The sequence below is a fragment of the Aquarana catesbeiana genome, linkage group LG05, assembly GCF_042186555.1.
Source record: "Aquarana catesbeiana isolate 2022-GZ linkage group LG05, ASM4218655v1, whole genome shotgun sequence".
Lineage (NCBI taxonomy): Eukaryota > Metazoa > Chordata > Amphibia > Anura > Ranidae > Aquarana > Aquarana catesbeiana.
This window is the reverse complement of record NC_133328.1, coordinates 197,770,199-197,793,572: the sequence shown is the minus strand read 5'-3', so window position 1 is coordinate 197,793,572 and position 23,374 is coordinate 197,770,199. Positions and strand designations below refer to the sequence as shown.

The following is a 23,374-nucleotide window of genomic DNA, read 5'->3' as shown; positions in this document are numbered from 1 at the left end:
ATAAGTGCCCATCAGTGCTGTCTATCTGTGCTGCCTATCAGTGCCCCCCAGTGCCACCTATCAGTGCCACCCACCAGTGCAGCCTTTCAGTGCCCTACAGTGCCACCAATCAGTGCCTATCAGTGCCACCTACCAGTGATCATCAGTGCGGCATAATAGTGCCTCCTCATCAGTGCCACCTAATCAGTGCCCATAAGTGCCGCCTCATCAGTGCCCATCAGTGCAGCCTATCAGTGCCCATCAGTGCCACCTCATCAGCGCACATAAGTGAAGGAGGAAAATTACTTATTTACAAAATTTACTGACAGAAACTAAAAAAAAAAAAAAAATGTTCAGAATTTTTGGTCTTTTTTCTTTTCTTATTGTAAAAAATAAAAAAACCCAGCAGTGATTAAATACCACCAAAAGAAAGCTCTATTTGTGTGAAGAAAATGATTAAAAACTCATTTGGGTACAGTATTGCATGACTGCGCAATTGTCATTCAAAGTGCGACAGTGCTGAAAGCTCAAAAATGGCCTGGGCAGGATGGGGGTGAAAGTGCCCTGTATTGAGGTAGTAAAGATACACTGTCATTGGGGTAAGAGGGAAAAACTGCTGTAAGTATGAATTGCAGACACCTAGAGGTACATTAAAAAACCTACACCAGCCTTGCAAACCTTCCTGTTAAAGGAAATTACAGGTCTTTGTTATAGGCAAAGCGCCAACACTTCTGAGTAGTGTCAGAGCTTACCACAGAAATTTGTCTTCACACATTAGTATTGGCCCATCACTATAATGAGTAACCTCTATGGCCATAAGGACTGTACAGAAAGTAGGAAGAGGCAGTCAAGCTTTGGCGATAACATAGTGTACAGTGACATTGCCTGACAGAATGGCTTGCCGTTTGCCTCCAACAACCTCATGCAAATATGTAACAACTACATTTACCAGTTCCATCCCAAGATGTAAGTTACTGGTGCAATGTAAAACTCTAAAAAGTCACAATGAATAAAAAGTAAAAATTAACTTACTCACTTTCAGTGCAAATAGGACAGCAGCCTTTTCTATTTAGCATTTTGCCCTGTAAAACACAGAAACAAAGCACAAGAGTCAGGAAGAATCTCTTTGGAGGGTAATCCTTTTCAAAAGGTGAATCCCCATGGAAAAAAGCAGGAAAATGAGAGTAAATATCTCTGAAGTGAGAGAAAATCTGCTGTTAGACAATTGCCACCAGAAAAGGTGTCCTCAATGGAAGACTTTCACTTAATTTCTGCTCTGGTGAGAACTGCATAATTTTGGATTCCCATCACTTAATAGTCACCAGGAGAAATAGAGAGGCTTTAGCAGGGACATAGACAACAATACAAATTTGACATGGGTAGTAAAACTTTCCTACCCTATCCAAAACAAAAAACTATTTTGGCTTTCAATAAAGTTAGTTCAGTTATGGTACACAAAAATGTCTGACAGAATTTGGAAAATGTTGTCCCAATATACAGACAATCACCCTGCTTGTGTGGAGTGACAACAGCTAAGAATAGTTCTACAATGCTGTAGCTTCATTGTCAGTGAATGTGGCCTCCCTACCAGGATTGTATTGCTCCACTCAAATTTAATCATGTATTGACTGCCCAGTGGGTTGAGCCAATGTATCTTCTGGTGCCAGATTTAGGAAGGAGCATATAATCAATCAAAAGAAGGAGGTAGCCATTATTATATCAAATATGTTGCAAATGTTAGTCAATAGGGCAGAATCCTCAAGGACCGCAATAAGTGATATAATCCAATTTTTTTCTTAGAAAAGTCTTTAGAGTCTTTCTAATCAGACCAAGTTTCAGACTTTACAGTTTTATGAGCCTTTCAGTTTTATGTCTGAAAATATTTCAGGCAAGACTAATTAGGCCTTTGTTTGGTTGTGCAACAGAAACAGCTGTTGTTTTTTTTTTTTTTTGTGCCTCGTTTGGCACCAAATTTAAAAAGGCAACTTTTGATTTGTAATAATGTACAGATGTGCATTTTACATCACAACTTTTTGGTTTGGCTGCATTCATATCCATCCTGAAGACTTAGCTATAAAAACCTGATGGATCAACTTAATAGTCATTTAGAACCTGCTGTTAAAACCCTGTGTTTATTTAATTTTTTTTTCTTTCGTTTTTTTTTTATCTAGGACAATGTATTTTTTCGTCGATGACTAATAAGTGATAGCATTTCATGCTTTTCTGTGAATGTTTCCAATAAGCCCACATTTTTTTTTATGAGTGTGAGTTCTAGTATAGATCTAAAGTGGCTGGGGAAAAAAAGAAACTATTGAAATCTGCTATTGATATGCAGGAAAAAAAATACTTTGTGTGTCTTCATTGAGCTCAGTGGAATCTAGTTAAATCAGTTACCTTTCTGCTTTTACTATATTTTATTATTTTGACCTTAGTATAGACTATAGAACAGACATTTAAGTTGAAAAGCTGCAATTATCGACTTTACAACTAGCAAAGTATGAAACATGTGTTACTGAGAAGTAGTCAAAATCCTCTTGCGCTGAAGATACTAAATTAAAAGTTTGCATCGCTGTATGAGCACAAAGGGGCCCCTTTACTCCTGCATGGGAACCTGAAAATAGGGCAATCTGCAGCTATGCTCCACATATACACAACCACCTTTATTGATGGCTCTGTATGCTGTATACAGTACACATAGGCTGCTCTGTTGCTGAACTAAAAATAAGAGCTAAAGTTGCAGTTTGTTTTTGCAATGTTGCAATTTATTTTCTTTGGTATTAGAGCAGCTGCTGTTTACGAAAAAAACTGTATGTAACTACCTTTATTAGTACATGCAGGTACATTGAGATTTTACTGCATGATTAGGAACCCATAACTAAGCAAAGATGCGTGTAATATCTCCCATATACACGTTACCTTAAGGGTGAAGTAGAACCAAAGCTTTTTTGGCTGTACTTCTCCTATGGATCACAGGAGTGCTTTGTTCCGTACTCCGGCGACCCGTTTTCAGCCGACAGCAGGCCAAAGCCTGCTGTCGGCTGATGTCACAGAGCCAGTTCATATGGTTGGGATCCACCAAGATGCCTGGACAAGCAGCTTGGCTCAGCCTCTCAGCAAGCTGCTGAGAGACTGAGCCAGCCGCTACCTCCCCCTTCATAACCCGGCACTCCATGAGCCCTGGAGGGGCACAGCAGTCACTCTCTGCAGGCTGAAGACCAAGAGCTATGCGATGTTTGATCACTCAGTTCTCGGTCTTAGAGGCAGCAGGGGATAGATGCAACATCGAACCAATGCTGCATCCACCCAGGTGTGTTTAAACTTTTTTTTTTATGAATCCCATACTTCTCTTTTAATGAAGTTTGTCTTTCTGGACTGATGTAAAGTAAGAAAACATGTATTCTGTAAACATAACTAGTATCCTATTTTTCAAGTATCACCTGTATTTACTCTAGTGGAATGTGTTTAGGCCACTGGTGGTCAACTTACTATGGATAGGAGTCCTCAGCTGTGGCTCCTGATATCACCAATGGATTCCACCTAAAGCCCAACTCCAGGAAACTTGAAAATGATTCCTTGCAGTGGGACTGGACCACTATTGCAAGCGTTAGTTGCTCATCTAGTCTAGAGGAGAGGAGAAACATTTTTACTTACCTGATCCCATGCTATGAACCCTGCATTGATCTTGATGATGTCAGGACCTTAGATCAACGGAGCATAAGGGAGAAGACTTTGCAAGGGTGGATCTAGCAGTGCAGATGATTGGGGGATGAGGTAATTAAATCTACTTTAACAAGTCCTTGAGATCTGAGGGTCCATGCAAATTAGCAGCAGAAAAAATGCCAGAACCTCTGGCAGAAAAAGCGGCAGAAAAAAATGCTCATGGTAGCTTATATTGCACAAGAGTTTAGGAGAGTTTTTGGGCATTTGCTTTTACAAGTGTTTTTTTTCCAAAACATTCACCTCTGCTAATTGTTCAATGTACACTTAAAAACACAAACGTTCCTAAATCCAGAATTTAGGAGCATTTAGTAGTGTTTATAAGCGTTAAGTTTTTTTTTTCTGCTTGAAAGCTTCTCTCAAAAATGCAAACCAGAAGGGTTTTTTTCTGCCTCTAAATGCTGAGCTTAAAAAATAACGTCCTTATGTGCATGAACACATAGGATAACATTGAGCTGATTCTACAAGCAGGAGAAAAAAACACAAACCTCCAGTAGAGACAGTGTTTTCACAATAAACTGTTGCAGTGTGGGTGCAGCTCCACTGCATGGGATAATTTTCAAGCTTCTATGAAATTGAGTTCAATATACAGTATATGCAAAAGCTGTTAGAGATTGGGAACATCATTCAGCAAATGGTCATACACTGTGGATGCATTACAGAATTATAGACTGGGCAGATGTTGCAGGAGCCAGTCAGAGCATTGGGATGTTACCTAAGATTGCTAGAAGTTATTAGCTTTAAAAACCCCCATTGCTTACTGCGGGAGTTCAAGGACTACACAACACGTACTAAAAGGCCACAGATTGCGCAGCATGGGTTCAGCCTATTGCTGTATCTCAGATGTTCTATCATCAAGAACCTGTCTTCTTAAGACCTAAACAGGCTTAAAGTGATTGTAAAGTCTTGTTTAAAAAAAAAAAAAATAACAAACCTGGTATACTTACCTACTTTGTGCAGTTGGTTTTGCTGTTCCTGGCCCCTCCCTCCTATCGAGTGTCCCCACAGTGAGCAGCTTTCTATGGGGGCAATGGAGCCATGTCACAGTTCCGTGTGTTCATTCAGACACGGAGCCCTGACCTGGCCCCATCCCCTCTCCCCTGATTGGCTGACTGACTTTGACTGATAGCCATAGGAGCCAATGGTGCCACTGCTGTGTCTCAGCCAATCAGGAGGAGTGTCCTGGACTTTAAGCAGGACCATCTTTAACAAGATGCATACTGTAGTTAGGGTATGCCCCCCAAGTCTTTGTTTGTTATATGGGTCCTGACCAGACCCCTTGGGATGGAGCACCCCATGATCCCCCACCAGTACTTCTAATCAGTGTCCACCTGAGTTATAGGAGGAGTCTTTTTAGTTCTCCCATAAAGAGGAGTGTATTTCTCCCATGGTTGAGAAGTGGGATCTTTCATTCTATGAATAGTGTAGGACCCATTGGGGTACTTTGATGCAGTAGTGGGCTTAAGCACTGTATGGCCATATGGTGTAATCAAATCCCCATATTTGCTTATTTGCTTATTATGTTCAGGTGCTTTAAATAACCTTGTAGGATTTTAACTGACATTTTTGTATGTCTGCGCTGTAATCTTTTGTTCCCAGATGGCTTAGACACTCATGGACATTGCTGGAGAGAGATGGGGCTCAGGTAAGTAATTAGGGGGTGCTGGGGGGGTCTGCTACACACAAAAAGGTTTTTTACTTTAATGCATAGAATGTATTAGGATAAAAAAACCTTCTGCCTTTACAACCCCTTTAACCTAGGAGGTGGAAAGAACTGTATAACCTGGTGATTTTAATAGGGATTTTAAGTCACATAAGAAGTGAGCAGATTCTTCTATCTCTTAGCACATGTGGGCATTTGGAGTGCACACATCCTGTTTTTGTAATCTCCATTTTATTACCAACCTTTATCTGGCTTGAATTAATCAGAACTGGCTTCGAATTTGGCTGTCCTTTTAAAAACTTTTAAATGTGTTACTATAAAGTGTAGCCAGTTTGTATCTAGCATCTAGTTGTACTGTATAACCAATGTGCTTCTGACAATGTTAGAAGAATTGTCTTTCACTGACTAAGGCTGAAAAAATATTGGGGGTTTCCATATATGTTTCTTTACTTATCTATTATGGTGTATAAAAAAATATACAATCTTTGAGTGTTTTAATTAGTTTTAGTCATATAAATATGAAACATTATATTTACTCTTTTGCAGGTAGATGTGAGTCTGGTACCCCAGGCTTAAGTATAGTATAAACCCAATGCCAAGTATAAACCCAAGAACCAAAATGTAATTTATTGCAGTTTACAAATCCTTAGATGTGGCAGCTGCATTGTTTTGTTTTTTTCAGGCTACATATATTTTCTGTAAGGACTGAAAAATACACATTGATCCTAAATGAAAATCTTTGTCCATGTAACTTCACGTGTACTGAACCAAAAACTCAAATGATGCTATTGGCTTGCAAAGATATTTTCTGCAAACTAACAATCTGTACTGGAGATAAGGAGAGGGGGAGGTGTTTGTAGTCCAAATCAGAGGAGCAGCTTAGGGTGGTAATGTTACTCTGCCATAGATAGAGTATGGTGAGAAACGTGCTTGAATCACCTGAAGAAAATAAAAGAAATACCTCTATAAATTTTTAACTATTGCAGCCACCACAGGACTAAGGACTGTTACAGTGCCATATATGATTTCTTGGGGGTTTGGATACACTTTAAGATTGTTTATTGCTGTGTTATGAAGGCCAAAATAGCAGAACCTATAACCCCTATAACCACCCCTATAACCACACATAACCCCTCCCCCAGGTCCCTGGATCTCAATCTGCAGCCCAATACTTGCATATACAGTGCCTTACAAAAGTATTCACCCCCTTGGCATTTTTCGTGTTTTGTTCCCTCACAACCTGGAATGACATGAATTGTTTGAGGATTTGCATCATTTAATTTACAGAACATGCCCACAATTTTGAAGATTTTTTTTTATTATTGTGAAGCAAACAACAAATAGGACAAAATAACAGAAAAAGTCAATGTGCATAACTATTCACCCCCTTAAAGTCAATACTTTGTAGAACCACCTTTTGCGGCTATCACAGCTCCAAGTCGCTTTGGATAAGTTTCTATGAGCTTGCCACATCTTACCACTGGGATTTTTGCCCATTCCTCCTTGCAAAACTGCTCCAGCTCCTTCAAGTTGGATGGTTTGTGCTTGTGAACAGCAATCTTTAAGTCTGACCACAGGTTTTCCATTGGATTGATGTCTGGGCTTTGACTAGGCCATTTCAACACATTTACATGTTTTCCCTTAAACCACTCAAGTGTTGCTTTAGCAGTGTGTTTGGGGTCATTGTCCTGCTGAAAGGTGAACCTACATCCTAGCCTCAAATCACACACAGAGTGGTACAGGTTTTGCTCAAGAATATCCCTGTATTTAGCACCATCCATCTTTCCCTCAACCCTGACCAGTTTCCCAGTCCCAATTGCTGAAAAACATCCCCAGAGCATGATGCTGCCACCACCATGTTTCACTGTGGGGATGGTGTTCTTTGGGTGCTATGATGTGTTGGGTTTGCACCAGATATAGCGTTTTCTTTCATTGGCCAAAAAGTTCAATTTTCAGTCATCAGACCAGAGCACCTTCCTCCATACATTTTGGGAGTCTCCCACATGCCTTTTTGCAAACTCAAAACCTGCCATTTTGTTTTTTTGCTGAAAGTAATGGCTTTCTTCTGGCCACTCTGCCATAAAGCCCAACTCTATGGAGCGTACGGCTTATTGTCGTCCTATGTACAGATACTCCAGTCTCTACTGTGGAACTCTGCAGCTTCAGCAGGGTTAACTTAGGTCTCTGTGCTGCCTCTCTGATTAATGCCCTCCTTGCCCGGTCTGTGAGTTTTGGTGTGCGGCCGTCTCTTGGCAGGTTTGCTGTTGTGCCATATTCTTTCCATTTGGTTATGATAGATTTGATGGTGCTCCTAAGGATCATCAAAGATTTGGATTTTTTTTATAACCTAACCCTGACTTGTACTTCTCAACAACATTGTCCCTTACTTGTTTGAAGAGTCCCTTGGTCCTCATGGCAGTGTTTGGATAGTGGTGCCTCTTGCTTAGGTGTTGCAGCCTCTGGGGCCTTTCAAAAAGGTGTGCATATGTAATGACAGATCATGTGACACTTGGATTGCACACAGGTGGACATCATTTCACTAATTATGTGACTTCTGAAGGTAATTGATTTCACCAGAGCTGTTTATGGGCTTCATAACAAAGGGGGTGAATACATATGCACATGCCAATGATCATTTTTTTATTTCTGAAAAAATGTTTTATGTATATATTTTTCTAATTTTACTTCACCAACTTAGACTATTGTGTTCTGATCCATCACATATAATTCAGATTAAAAAAACATAAAGGCTGTAATGTAACAAACTTGGTAAAAAGCCAAGGGGGGGTGAATACTTTTGCAAGGCACTGTAGCCCTTTGATATTTATTGTGTGGAACCAGCAGCCAGTACTTTTTTCCATGCTTGGTTGTTTGCTCACAGTGTAGGAAAAAAACATCTTTAGATTTGCTTCTGCTAGTTAAATGGTTCATTTATTTCACATTTTTTGAGACATTCTGTACTATCCATTTCCTTTTCTTCTTTTTGTAAAGAAAGAAAAAATACAATCCAGGACATCTATGGCTTTTCACCCCTTAATTGCAGCAACTGCAAAAAGCTAAAAGCACTTAAAAACTCAGCCAATGTCCGCTTCATGTGGTGACCTGCAGATTTTCATTTTCTCCTTTAATGTACTTTTTTTCTGACCTTTTACAATGGATCTTTATACAATAAAACAGGATTGTTGTAATTACCGTAAAATCTTATTCTTGAAGTTCATTAAGGGACACAAGATTCAGTTCTGATACACTATATTACTAAAAGTATTGGGATGCCTGCCTTTATACGCACATGAACTTTAATGGCGTCCCAGTCTTAGTCCGTAGGGTTCAATATTGAGCTGGCTCACCCTTTGCAGCTATAATAAATGTAACTCTTCTGGGAAGGCTGTCCACAAGGTTTAGTAGTGTGTCTATGGGAATGTTTGACCATTCTTCCCGAAGCGCCTTTGTTAGGTCAGGCACTGATGTGAACGAGAAGGCCTGGCTCTCAGTCTTTACTCTAATTAATCTCAAAGGAGTTCAATTTGGTTGAAACATTCCCATAGACACACTCCTAAACCTCGTGGACAGCCTTCCCAGAAGAGTTAAAGCTGTTATAGCTGCAAATGTTGGGCCAACTCAATATTGAACCCTACAGACTAAGACTGGGATGCCATTAAAGTTCATGTGCGTGTAAAGGCAGGCATCCCAATACATTTGGTAACATAGCGTATTTGGGTTATATGCAGTGGCTTACAGGTGGATTGGCCACTAGCAAACAAAAAACAATTTGCCAGCTAGATATAACCCTTCCTACTACCAGCATGCTTCAGTTTTGTAGAAAAGCTAGATCACAAACACAGAAGTGGTATCTGTGCCCCTAATGAACTTCAAGCAACATACGAAATGACTACTGAAAAAGGGCTAAAGCTCGTCTCAATAGAGAAAAGTCATCCATCTTTCTAGGACACTAGCAAAACCTGAAGCATACTAAGAGAGGTGTTATACCTGGCTGCCCAATAGCTTTTCTATTTGCCAGTATCCAGTTCTCTTGTAGATAGCTGCATATAATTGAATAGCATCAGAATAACAGAATCCTGTGTCTTTTAATGAATAATAAAGAAATATCCAATTTTGCACTTTTTTTTGCACAATTTTTAAGGAGATTATAGGGAGCACAAATCACTTGTGAGTGAGTGAGTTATGTCCTTTTGCATGCTCACAGTCTCTGATTATCTAAAGATCTTTTATTCTATTACACCCACCCAGTTTTTGATCATTTACTGTAGTATGCCCACAGTTTTAGATCATTACCTGATAATCAGTTGGAGTATGCCCACAGTCTTTTGATAGTCTTCTGTAGCATTACATCTAGTTAATGTAACGTGTGGCCCTTATGTCAGGGACCACACCTGCAGCCCCTTATATCGAGTAAGTTAACCACCACTGCTCTACATCTTTAGTCTACAGGTTCACTCAACAAGTACAGACTTACTTTTGCACTCTCTTATTAGACAGCCCAGGATACACTGGCCAAAATTCTACATGGAAGTATCAAATGCGTATTTGTAAAATAAAAGTTTTACACAAATATTAAAAATTCTAATGAAAAATAACAATTAACCAAAAACTCCCAAAGTTTCCTTATGATGTACAATCTACAAGACACTGATACTACTGTATATGAATATCTTTAACTCAATGATATGAGAATATGAGAAATTTGGACAGTTGTGGAGGCAACATGGACTCTCGTGGTACGGTATAAACCTACAATAGTCAATTTACAAAAATATATAAATTTATTATACACAAATACACACATCATAAAAAGCTTTCAATAATACCCGCGCTGTTACACACGGAGATCTGTTCTTCCAAATTACACTGGAAGAACAAATCTCTATGTGTAACAGCGCGGGATCATTATTATATATATCTAGGTTCTTCCAATTTGTGTCAGACAAGTGGATGCTCCATGATTAGCAGCATCTAATGTAATGTATCTATTATTGAAGGCTTCTTATGATGTGTGTATTTGTGTATAATAAATTTATATATTTTTGTAAATTGACTGTTGTAAGTTTATACTGTACCACAAGAGTCCATTTTGCCTCAACAACTGTCCAAATTTCTAATTAGTAATAGGACGAAGGTACATTAATTCTTTCATAACAAGTAGTGTTTCCATATATTTTAATGATATGCATGTTGACCTTTTAGGAACATACTACTTATCCCTGTAAGTTAAAGTGGTATAAAACCCAAAAGCAAACATTTATTATATTGCAGCTTACTAACTCTTAGATGTAATGGCTGCATTCGTTTTCTTTTTTAGGCTTGTTTTCTTTCATTTTCATGGGGTCTGGCCAGTAAGTCTGTTGTTTTTCAATAGAACGAGCTCTCCTGCAAATGTATCAGTTGAGTGTTAAAGTGGTTGTAAAGCCTTTTGTCTTACTTTTATCTACAGGTAAGCCTAGAATAAGGCTTACCTATAGGTAGTGGAAATATCTCCTAAACGTGCGCCGTTTAGGAGACATTTCACTTGTAGTGCGCCGATGTCATCATTGGGGCGTGCTCTGTGAAGAAACGGACCACCGTGCCGTTTCTTCCCCCAGCGTGTGCCATGACTGATGGCTCCCACGCACATGCGCCAGAGTGGCGTTACGCAGCTCTGGCCAGTCACAGAGCCAGAGTCCGCGGTCCTGGAAGGAAGAGGGGCGAAGATGGATACGGCCTGCACAAGGGACAGCGCGGGCTTCGTTTTCAGGTAAGTGTCATATAATGGGCTAGTATGCAATGCATACTAGCTCATTATGATTTAATTTGCAGGCCTTGCGGGGAGCAGAAGAGGAAGTAAAACCCATCAGGGTTTACTTCCTCTTTAAAGTGGTTGTAAAGGCAGAAGGATTTTTATCGTAATGCATTCTACGCATTAAGATAAAAAACCTTCTGTGTGTAGCAGCTCCCCTAATACTTACCTGAGCCCCATCTCTTTCCAGCGATGTTGCACGAGTGCCTCAGCCGTCACTCCCTCCTGACTGGCTGAGACAAAGCAGCGGTGCCATTGGCTCCCGCTGCTGTCAATCAAAGTCAGTTAGCCAATAAGGAGAGAGAGAGGGGGGCGAACGGTTTCTCCGGGTCTGAATAGACACACAAAGCTGTGGCTCGGGTGCCCCCAGAGCAAGCTGCTTGGTCTGGGGGCACTCGACAGGAGGGAGGGACCAGGAGCGCCGGCGAGGGACCTGAAAAGAGGAGGATCTAGGCTATTCTGTGCAAAACCACTGCACAGAAGAGGTAAGTATAACATGTTTGTTATTTTTAAAGAAGAAAAAAAATAGACTTTAGTGTCACTTTAAGATAATCAATTTAGCACTGGCAGGGGTGCTTACAATGATCAGCTTTTTTTAATCATGTAAAACCAAAATAAAAAAAAATGGTTGCTGTAACTGCTTTTATAAATGAAGTATAAACTAGAGTTTGGCTTCAATTTGTAAATCAGCCCAGGTTAACAATGTTGCTGTCTGCTGTGCCCCTGTGCTCTTTCATACAGAGTGGAGGTATGCTAATGCCGCAGGTGTGTTATTGGTCAGAACATCAGGTGAACACAGGTGGAAAAACCCTAAAAAAAAAGAAAACAAATGCAGCCACCATATCTAAAGATTTGTAATTTGCAAAATATAAAATTTTTTATTATGAGCTTAATTCTACTTTTCACTATCCATGAAAGTTAAAGACTCAATTGTAATAAAGGATTATTAGAAATAACTATAAATTGTTACACAGAGAGGTTACTGAAGTTTGCCTCAATTAGTAATTTAAGTGCACAGACTTGTGAAATGACACAGGAATACAGGAACACAGGAATACTTACTTGGGGGCAGCTGTGGACTGGAATGCATTGTTTCTTGCGACACTCTGTCTTGCCTTTCACACAAGAACAGATGGTGCAGTTGACAGAGGACCACATTTCTCCATCCTGCAGAAAAGCCAAAAAAAAAAAAATGCAGCCATCAGCTGTGGCTTTCAACAGCAAATGATCCCGGTCATGTATCAAACTACAGGAGAAAAATAATCATTTCATCCCCAGTGGGCCTGTATCAGTGTATAAAATAAATTATGAGTTATGAAAAAAACATCTTTAAAAGTTTTGCCGGAAGAAAAACAATAGCCCCAGTGATGTGTTCTTAAACACGTCTAGCACAGAACAATGTATACCAGACCCAAGTCTGGTTTATAGCAAGCTGAATGGGCAAAGTAAAAGATTTGCTTTAATCCCCCATCCCCAGCAGTATACATCTTTCCTTCGTTCCCCTCCCACTACTCAATGTAGCATCATTGTATGGAGGACTAGGTGACAGCGCAGGGCTAATCAGCACTGTCAGAAGGGAGGTCCATAGTCCTATGAGCTAGTCCAGTGACTTTTAGCTCACACAGAAAAAAGAATGTAGGTTAACGCATCTGTGAAGGTCTGCATTAAAGTTGACCTGTTGCTATGCTCTTCCTAGACAAAGCACACATTCACTTTAAGAAAAATATTGGCAATCAATTTGTATCTACCATTCAATATTAGTTACTGTGAAAATTAAACAAAGGAACTTGAATCCCAGGTACACAAAGTCTACTCTTAGCTCTAATTTTCATAAACACTTTTATGCCAGGTATATACAAATGCGGCACTTGAGTTTTTAGTCCTCTGTACCAGTTGAATGGAGAGGGGTTGGCTGTATGGCAGGTGTCAAACACTTAAGTAAGTGGAATAGCAAGCACTATTTAGCTCAATATACCATTTAGGTTTAGTCTTCTTGTGGACAATAGACGCATGTACCAAATGCCCCTTTTTGATAGACTTGTATGTGTTTTGTATACTTCTAAACTTTTGTAACCTGATTTTGACTTTGGTCTGAATAGGCCTACAGTGACACCAGGCTGCATTACCAACATGGCATGTTATTGACATTAGGCTTGCACCAAGCTTTCATAAGTAAAAGAAAAATTCACACGCATGGGTTACATGGTCAAGAGTGAGATAGGATATGGAACTGTAATTTAGGCTGGGTTCACACTATCTTCACATGCCGCTCACAGCAGGGGCCTGGTGCATCTCCATTCACTGTTTTAGGTCTGATTTCAGCCCAAATTTTTGACTGAATTTGGACCTGAAATGGATCATAAGACACACAGGGCTCCTGTGCAAATTTGCACCCGAGATATGTGAACCGGCTCCATAGAGAGCCGATCAAAATCTATTGCTATTGCGAATTGGATTTGGGGAACCCGCATCCAATTCACACTAGTGTGAACCCAACCTCAAAGGAGTCTGCACATAGAGAAAACATGAGAGCTGACATTGCTGATTTGTTTTTAAACATATAGGCTTTAGAACCATCATCCTGAGCTTAGTGTCAATATCTAATAAGTCCCTAAACTAGAACAAGCATACAAGATGGAGGTTCGGACTTTACTGGCCTCATGCCTTTTCCAGGTCATTCTCTTATTATGTAGCTGCAGCCCCAGCTCCCATATTTCTAATCTTACTGATTCCTTTTATAGAGGCACACACTTCTTATACAAACAAGGTTTTATTAAATTAAGATATTTTCTAATGATCATAGTTTAATATAATAGGGTGTTGCAGTTAGGTAAATGCAAGCCATTACTTACACTGGACCTAAACTCAGCTAATAAAGATGTTTTATCTATAGGTAATATCTAGAAACTTTCCATGCATTGAGCCGTCTAGCTGCATGCCTGTAGTGTAAGATCATCTTAAGCACTGCTGCATCTGACTGCTAGTCTCACATGATTTGGAATGATTGTTTGTGATGTCATTGCTGTGCAATATTCTCCTTGCTGGAGGAAAAGCATAACCTAAATACCTGTGTCAGAGAACTCACAGCGCTAGCTCCCGTCTCCATGCAGCAGCGTCTAACGGCCATGCGCGGTGTCCCCGACAGATACGAGCGAGTTCCGGATCGGACATGCACAACCGCGCATCCGTACGAACGTATGCACGCACCCGCACAGCCATACGTGCGGGTGTACGTTCTCACGCACGCACGTTCACGTCCACCAATCCTGGCGCTCGGCGCCATATATAAACAAGGTTCGTGCCTGACACTAGTGCTGGATCGTCTTCAGCTAGTTCCTGATTTCCTGACGTTCGTGTGACCTGTTACTTGCTCCTGATTACCTGGCTTCCTGACCACTCTCTCGGATCTCCCTTGTCTGCTACCTACCTTACGGATTATACTGACCCTGGCTTGGACTATCTTCTACGGCTCTGCCTCCTGACTTTGTACCTCGCTGCCTGCCCGTTGCCGACCTCTGCCTGACCTTGACCACGAACTGTCTTTTGTTTTGGATACCTCGCTGCCAGCCCGTTGCCGACCTTTGCCTGACCTGACGTTGCAGTTGCCCCTGAACCTACGCCTGCCCGGCTTCTACTAACAGTTCTGGTGACCTATCTTTCATCTAGCCTCCGGAGGATTCCGAATCTCCAAGTTCCAGTTCTCCAGCCGCAGGCACCTGCACCCTTCTGTGCCCCGGCACTCCCTGTCCCTACTACCAGGGGTGTCAGGACCAGGACCGTGCGAGAGGCCTCCCTCTACATTCAGACTCTGCTGAAGGTACGTGACAGTACGATCCAGCCAAGATGGAGTCTGAAAGGGGGACCTCACCTCTAGACACTCTGTGCCAACAGATTTCGGCCCTTACCCAGGCAGTCCAGGGCCTACAAGATGGCTACCGGCAACTTGAGCAAAGAGTGGAGTCATTGTCTCCAAATCCTTCAACTCACCAGGCAGCTACAGCCGCTCGGTCTCCCGGTCCAGTGGCCGCAGCAGCAGCACCTGCAATAATGGTGCCACCCCTAGAGCCTCGAGTCCCCACTCCAGAGAGGTTTTTCGGAGATCGCAGCAAGTTCCGTGCCTTTAAAAATGCCTGCCAGCTATACTTCCTGCTACAGCCCCGTACCTTCTCTTTGGAGAGCACCAAGGTGGGGTTCATCATTTCACTACTCCAGGGGGAACCTCAAACCTGGGCTCACCGCTTATTGGAGCAAGCCAGTCCACTATTAGATACTATGGACTCTTTCATGAATGAAATGGCCAAAATGTATGACGACCCTCAACGAGCCACCACTGCAGAGGCCAGTCTTCATGCTCTCCAGCAGGGACGTAGGCCAGTAGAAGATTACGTAACTGACTTTAGGCGATGGAGTTCCGATACTCAGTGGAACGCCGCCGCCCTCCGCTATCAGTTCCGCATGGGACTCTCTGAGGCACTGAAAGATGAGTTGGCCCGAGTTGGACTTCCAGACTCTTTGGAAGACCTGATCCAATTGTCCATCCAGATAGACCGTCGCCTAAGGGAACGGAGATCTGAAAGAACCAGTCAGATGCGACCCACCTGGATGCTACCCAAAGTTCCTAGCAACCCTACTATGTCCACCTCCCATGTACCTGCTGCCACCTCCGAAGCTCCGGAACCAATGCAGATAGGGTTGCTCCGCTCACCACTGTCACTTGAAGAGAAACAGCGTCGACGTCAGAACAACCTCTGCCTCTATTGTGGGGAGGCCGGCCACTACGCAAATATGTGCCCAAATAAAGCTCGTAAGTTTAACTATCTACCTCATGAACCTAGAACACTAACTGTAACAAGATCTGCTCACATTGCTGTCCCTGTTTCCTTACAGCTTCCAGAAGGAACACTCCGGGTCCGGGCCATAATTGACTCTGGCGCCTGCAGCTGCTTCATAGACCGTGCCTTTGCCCTACAACATGACATCCCATTAACACCCAAGCAACAGCAACTTTCCATACGACTTGCAGATGGGTCAAACATTAAATCCGGGCCTATTACGCATGAAACCCAACCACTGCCCGCCAGCATATTACCCAACCATCAGGAACTATTGTGCCTGGACGTCATCTCATCCCCATTGTTTCCAATTATTCTGGGAATGCCGTGGCTACAAGCCCATAATCCCCAAATCAACTGGGTTACGGGCGAAGTAGTGTTCCAGTCCAGCTATTGCCTCCAGAACTGCCTCAAGGTCTTCCACCATGTAACCCCAGTCCTCGGCTGTTTAAAATCTACGTCAGAGTCCCAAGAACTGGTTCCATCTGTCTACCATAGTTTCCTGGATGTGTTTGATAAGCATAAAGCAGATACTCTTCCTCCCCACCGGGTTTATGACTGCCCAATTGAACTGTTACCAGGGGCAGAAATCCCGTTTGGAAGAATCTTTCCCCTGTCGGAACCCGAACTCCTGGTCCTTAAGGAGTACATTAATGAAAACCTCAAAAAAGGTTTCATCAGACATTCCTCTTCTCCAGCTGGCGCTGGAATATTTTTCGTAGAGAAGAAAGATCATTCCCTCCGCCCGTGTGTGGACTACAGAGACCTAAATAAAATAACAGTTAAGAACCGCTATCCTCTTCCCTTGATCCCAGAACTGTTTCAGAGACTTCGCTCGGCCCGGATATTCACAAAATTGGATTTGCGAGGTGCCTATAATTTGGTTCGAATCCGTGAGGGTGATGAGTGGAAGACAGCTTTCCGGACACGCTTCGGCCACTTCGAGTACCTAGTTATGCCATTCGGACTCTGCAATGCACCAGCCACCTTCCAACATTTTGTGAATAACATTTTTAGAGATTTCCTGGACTCATTCGTAATTGTCTACCTGGACGATATCCTGATATTCTCAGACTCCTTAGAAACACACCGTGACCATGTGAGGCAAGTTCTTCTGAGATTGAGACAAAACGGACTCTTTGCCAAAGCCGAGAAATGTGAGTTTGAGCGCCAGACCATTCACTTTCTCGGCCTGGTAATATCAACTCGGGGTGTAGCAATGGATCCTCAGAAAGTCTCAGCCATCATGTCCTGGCCACCCCCAACCGATAAGAAAGGGGTGCAACGTTTTATTGGATTCTCTAACTTTTATAGAAAATTTATTAAAAATGTCTCCAGTATTATAGCACCCATCACACATCTTACAAGGAAGCAAAGCCGTTTTCAGTGGACCACAGCAGCCCAAGCTGCATTCGACAAATTAAAGGAGCTATTTACCTCTGCTCCGGTGTTGAAACACCCTGATCCTGCCCTACCTTATACCCTGGAAGTGGATGCATCAGAGAATGCTGTGGGGGCCATCCTGTCCCAGCGCCAAGGGCCAAAATCTTTAATGCACCCTGTGGCTTTCTTCTCCAAGAAATTAGGTGCCTCCGAGAGAAATTATGACGTTGGGGACCGAGAGCTCTTGGCGATAAAAGCAGCCTTGGAAGAATGGCGGTATCTCCTAGAGGGGGCAGCACATCCCATCTTGATCTTCACTGATCATAAAAATCTCGAGTATCTCAGGACTGCCAAACGCCTCAGACCCAGACAAGCAAGATGGGCCCTCTTCTTTTCCCGTTTCAATTTCCACCTTACCTATCGGCCAGGATCTAAAAACATCAAACCCGACGCGCTATCCCGCATGTTCACGGAAACTGTGGATCCTTCCCCACCAGATACGATCCTGCAAGCTGGAAATTTCTTATTGACCCAATCCAGTGTGATATCACAGATCCGTCAGGCATCTTTAGGGACAACGATACCCCCAGGAACTAACCTCCAAGAAAAAGATGGGCTCTTCTGGCAAGGGAGTAAGATTTTTGTTCCCCAAGGTCTACGTACCACCATTCTACAGGTCTGTCATGATTATCCCTTAGCGGGCCATTTTGGGGGTCACAAGACCATGGACTTAATTCAAAGGCATTTTTGGTGGCCCAACCTTGCAAAGGACTGTAGAATTTATGTAAACTCTTGCTTGACCTGCCTCAGGAATAAAAGTAACAAGAACAAAGCCTGGGGACTACTGAGACCACTGCCCATCCCCGAAAGACCTTGGGATAAAATCGCAATGGACTTCATTGTCGAGCTTCCTCCTTCTGATGGATTCTCATCTGTCTTTGTGGTCGTTGACCGTTTTTCCAGGATGGCACATTTTATCCCTATGAAAGGGACTCCGTCGGCAACCGAGACTGCCAGAGTGTTTATTAAAGAGATTGTTAGACTCCACGGAATTCCCAGTGACATTGTTTCTGACCGTGGAGTACAATTCACATCTAAATTTTGGAAGTCATTGTGTGAGACACTAGGCATCAAACTGAACTTTTCTTCAGCATATCACCCCCAGACCAACGGGCAAACTGAACGCACCAACCAAACATTGGAACAGTACCTACGTTGTTTTTCTTCTTTTTCTCAGGAAGATTGGGCCTCATTGCTACCCTTGGCGGAATTTGCATTCAACAATGCTACGCACTCTACCACAAACCAGTCACCCTTCTTCTCCAACTACGGGTTTCACCCTTCCTTTTTGCCAGCGCTCATACCAGACTCTCCTGTACCTGCTGTCCAGGACAGACTCAATTTCTTTGCTGCAAACAATAAGTTGCTTAAAGAAACTATCTCTAAGGCACAGGAAGATAATAAAAAATTCTTCGACAAGAAAAAGAGGGGAGAGTTGGAGCTAAAGGTTGGTGATCGTGTGTGGCTGGCTACTAAGAATCTGAAGTTGGCATGCCCTTCTAAAAAACTGGGACCTAGATACTTAGGGCCCTTCCCAGTCAAGAAGAAGATTAATTCAGTCGCCTATGAACTCGAACTTCCCAATTCATTCAGGATCCACCCTGTTTTCCATGTTTCACTACTCAAGGTCGATGTACCAAATTCCTTTCCAGATCGGGAGGTAGGACCCCCTGAAGCTATAATTGTGAATGGGGAAGAAGAATTCGAAGTTGAAGCCATTTTGGACCATAGGAAACGGCAAGGGCAAAACCAGTATTTAATCAAATGGAGAGGCTTTGGCCCAGAAGAGAATTCCTGGGAACCTGAAACAAATCTCCATGCTCAAAGACTCATACGGGCCTTTCACCGCTCCCGCTCAGAGGGTTCGGTGTCTAGAGGCATCCAGAGGCTGCCCGTAAGGAGGGGGCAATGTCAGAGAACTCACAGCGCTAGCTCCCGTCTCCATGCAGCAGCGTCTAACGGCCATGCGCGGTGTCCCCGACAGATACGAGCGAGTTCCGGATCAGACGTGCACAACCGCGCATCCGTACGAACGTATGCACGCACCCGCACAGCCATACGTGCGGGTGTACGTTCTCACGCACGCACGTTCACGTCCACCAATCCTGGCGCTCGGCGCCATATATAAACAAGGTTCGTGCCTGACACTAGTGCTGGATCGTCTTCAGCTAGTTCCTGATTTCCTGACGTTCGTGTGACCTGTTACTTGCTCCTGATTACCTGGCTTCCTGACCACTCTCTCGGATCTCCCTTGTCTGCTACCTACCTTACGGATTATACTGACCCTGGCTTGGACTATCTTCTACGGCTCTGCCTCCTGACTTTGTACCTCGCTGCCTGCCCGTTGCCGACCTCTGCCTGACCTTGACCACGAACTGTCTTTTGTTTTGGATACCTCGCTGCCAGCCCGTTGCCGACCTTTGCCTGACCTGACGTTGCAGTTGCCCCTGAACCTACGCCTGCCCGGCTTCTACTAACAGTTCTGGTGACCTATCTTTCATCTAGCCTCCGGAGGATTCCGAATCTCCAAGTTCCAGTTCTCCAGCCGCAGGCACCTGCACCCTTCTGTGCCCCGGCACTCCCTGTCCCTACTACCAGGGGTGTCAGGACCAGGACCGTGCGAGAGGCCTCCCTCTACATTCAGACTCTGCTGAAGGTACGTGACAACCTGCAGTGCAAGGTTCTCCCTACTTCTGCTTTATTCATTCTGGTGATCTGTGTTTACTGAAATTCTCCTTTAATGGTTTTGAAATTCACAAATTTTTTGACCTTGCACTTCCAATGCAAGCAGTTTCAGAATGAATATTTGGGCCAGGTCCCTTGTCACATGTGCCCCTCCCTGTCAGGATGGTATGTTCTATGTAACTTGTATGCCTTGGCTTTTCAGCAGCCAGGCAAAAACATTTTTAAGGTGAGCTCAGAATCCTCAGTCTCCATATTTCTCTCATGACATATTTTATTTAAGGAATTATATTATTGTTTAACTGTGTTTACCCTGAATATTTTGTTTCCTGACTTGCAGACCTTTACTTCTTCAGCAGGCACATAGGAGACACACTCATCACAGCATTGCTCTTGCCCATTTTTGCATGTTCCAGCCGGAGAACACTTCCTTCTACACACTACAGTTGAGTCCTAGAGAAACCACAATTTAACAGAAAACGTAATAAATTAAGGACACATAATCCGAAGAATTGTTGCTTCTTTTAGGTAGTTGCCTTCTAGAAGATTACACAGATTAACATCCTTTCAGGAATTATAATTCAGTTTAATTAATAAGCACCCCACTCTAAACAAGGGGATTTTTCTGTAGTTTTGTGAATGAAGCTCTGCTGACTTCTATCATCCAATCATTTGCAAGGAATAACATATGTATTTCCATGTACATGACTGGCCATTCTTGCAAAGTTAGTTTTCAACACATGCACCTAGTTAAGAAAAAAAAATCTCTTTGCAAAGTGAAAATTCACTTGCAAAGCGAACATGTCCCTTTAAATTGAGTTTTGAGGTTAAATTAATAATGGGCCTCATACTTAAAAACTAGAGGGAAGTTAAACTAAAAGAGACAACTTTGGTTTTATTATTTCCCTGTGTGCAACACATCACATTGCCTCTTCTTTTGTTTTTTTGTGAATTATTCCTATTTTATATCCCATGAGGATGTCAAACACATGTTTTTATACAAAAACTTGTATGATTTTAGGTCAGTTTTAAATATGTCGTCTTATTCTTAAAACTGTATATGTACTGCTGTTTTATATCTTTTTTACTATATGTACTATAAACAATCTTTGTTTTACAATTGAACTTTTTTACATGAAAAAAAATCCCAGAGCATTGTGGGTTTGCTAATGAGACAGCACAGAAGAAGAAGCCTGCAATAATCACTATAAAAGAAACATTACATTGACCCCTCCAATAAGAAATGTGTCACTGCTGATTAGTTATCCACTTGTATATATAAACTTCAGTCTAAGCTATTGAGTTCTGCAAAAAAATGATATTTTTATCAGAGAAGCAGAGTTTGCAAAAGTCTGTAAAAGGGAACCTAAATGGTTTTACAGGTGGAGGCCACAGAATTTTTTTTTCCCTACTCATCTATTCTGACTGTTTTTCACTAGTTTTGCATATGGCTAGGGTTATCGTCACTACTGGTAGCATGAAGCAATACCTGGACCTTATAGAGTTTGCACAAGCAGTCCAACTCCTCCAGGATGGCACATCAATATGTGTCACTGTCAGAAGGTTTGCTGTGTCTCCTAGCACAGTCTCAAGAGCATGGAGGAGATTCCAGGAGGCAAGCAGTTATTCTAGGAGAGCTGGACAGGGCTGCAGAAGGTCCTTAACCCATCAGCAGGACCGGTATCTACACCTTTGTGCAAAGAGGAACCTGACCAAACAATCAGACACAGACTTCATGAGGGTGGCCTGAAGGCCCAACTTCCTCTAGTGAGCCCTGTGCTCACTGCCCGGAACCGTGGAGCTCGATTGGCATTTGCCATTGAACACTAGAAATGGCAGGTCCACCACTGGCACCTTGTGCTGCTCACAGATGGGAGCAAGTTCACGCTGAGCACATGTGACAGACGTGAAAGGGGCTGGAGGAGCCGTGGAAAATGTTATGCCAACTGTAACATAGTTCAGCATGACGGGTTTGGTGGTGGGTCAGTCATGGTCTGGGGAGGCATATCCATGGAGGGATGCACAAACCTCTACAGGCTTAACAATGCCTCCCTTACTGCCATTAGGTATCGGATGAAATCCTTGGACCCATTGTCAGACCCTATGCGGGAGCAGTGGGTCCTGGGTACCTCCTGGTGTATGACAATGCCCGGCTTAATGTGGCGAGAGTATGTAGCTAGTTCCCGGAGGATGAAGAAATTGATACCACTGAATGGCCCCCATGCTCGCCTGATCTAAATCCAATAGAACACCTCTGGGACATTATGTTTCAGCTCACTGAAACCACCAGGTTGCACCTCCATCTTTTTAGGAGTCCAATGATGCCCTGGTCCAGATCTGGGAGAAAATACCCCAGGACACCATCCGTCGCCTCATTAGGAGCATAACCCAACGTTGTCAGGCATGCATAAAAGCGCATGGTGGCCATAGAAACTGCTGAGTACCATTTTGAGTTGCTGCAATGAAATTTCAGCAAAATGGACTACACCGCTGCGTCATTTTTTCACTTTGATTTTTGGAATTTTGGAATTGAGCCCTCTGTAGTTTGATCATTTTCATTTCCATCAAATGATGTAGCATCCAGACACATTACCCAGGCAATATCAGTATAGATATCCAGCATGATATTTTTCCCCATTGAGATCTGATGTGTTTTCAAAGTGTTCCTTTAATTTTTTTGAGCAGTATACTTTCCCTAGAAACCAATGGCCATTGAAATGCATTAACAGTTAACTTTTAAATTCCCCCTCTCATCTCGCCAGTAAGGCCCCCAATTCTTATACTCACCTGTCTTCCATCCTTCCAGATCTTCACTTTACCAACCACTAGGAGCCACATAGGTGCCACTGTAGAAGTGTTCTGGCTGGACACTTCTGCCCATGAAAAGGCCATTTATTTTGTTTCAATGATGGACAGACTTCATAGGAATAAATAAACACACAAGCAAAAAACAGACTGCGGGAAGACTTCTGCAGCAGCAGCTGTATGACTCAAGTGGCTCTAGGGTGAAGATCTAGCAAGAGGCTCAGAGCAGAGAGGAAGAGGGAGCAAGGATGGGGCATGAGCCACTCCTGTAATGCATTCAGCTGTGTGTGTAATTTTATTTAGTAAAAATAGGCAGAGCAGTTAAGGTTAAAGTTAAAGTTAAGTTAAGCTTGTTAAAATCTGGAAAAGAACATAGAGCTCCACCCAATGGCTGAAAATTGTAAATAGGAAATATTTAATATTGACCCAACTAAAAAAATATAGACATAGGGTTTTTTTTAC

General features: G+C 42.6%; 1 protein-coding gene across 1 annotated transcript in view; it reads right to left on the bottom strand.

The window, feature by feature from the left end:
• Nucleotides 1-23,374, bottom strand: part of BMPER (BMP binding endothelial regulator) — a 351,352-nt gene that overhangs the window by 116,867 nt on the left and 211,111 nt on the right. Inside the window, exons 9-11 of the mRNA XM_073630479.1 lie at nucleotides 20,420-20,560; nucleotides 12,213-12,317; nucleotides 1,016-1,061 (exon numbers count right to left, since the gene is read on the bottom strand). Coding sequence (XP_073486580.1) covers nucleotides 1,016-1,061; nucleotides 12,213-12,317; nucleotides 20,420-20,560 — 292 coding nt within the window. The remainder of the gene's footprint in view (nucleotides 1-1,015; nucleotides 1,062-12,212; nucleotides 12,318-20,419; nucleotides 20,561-23,374) is intronic.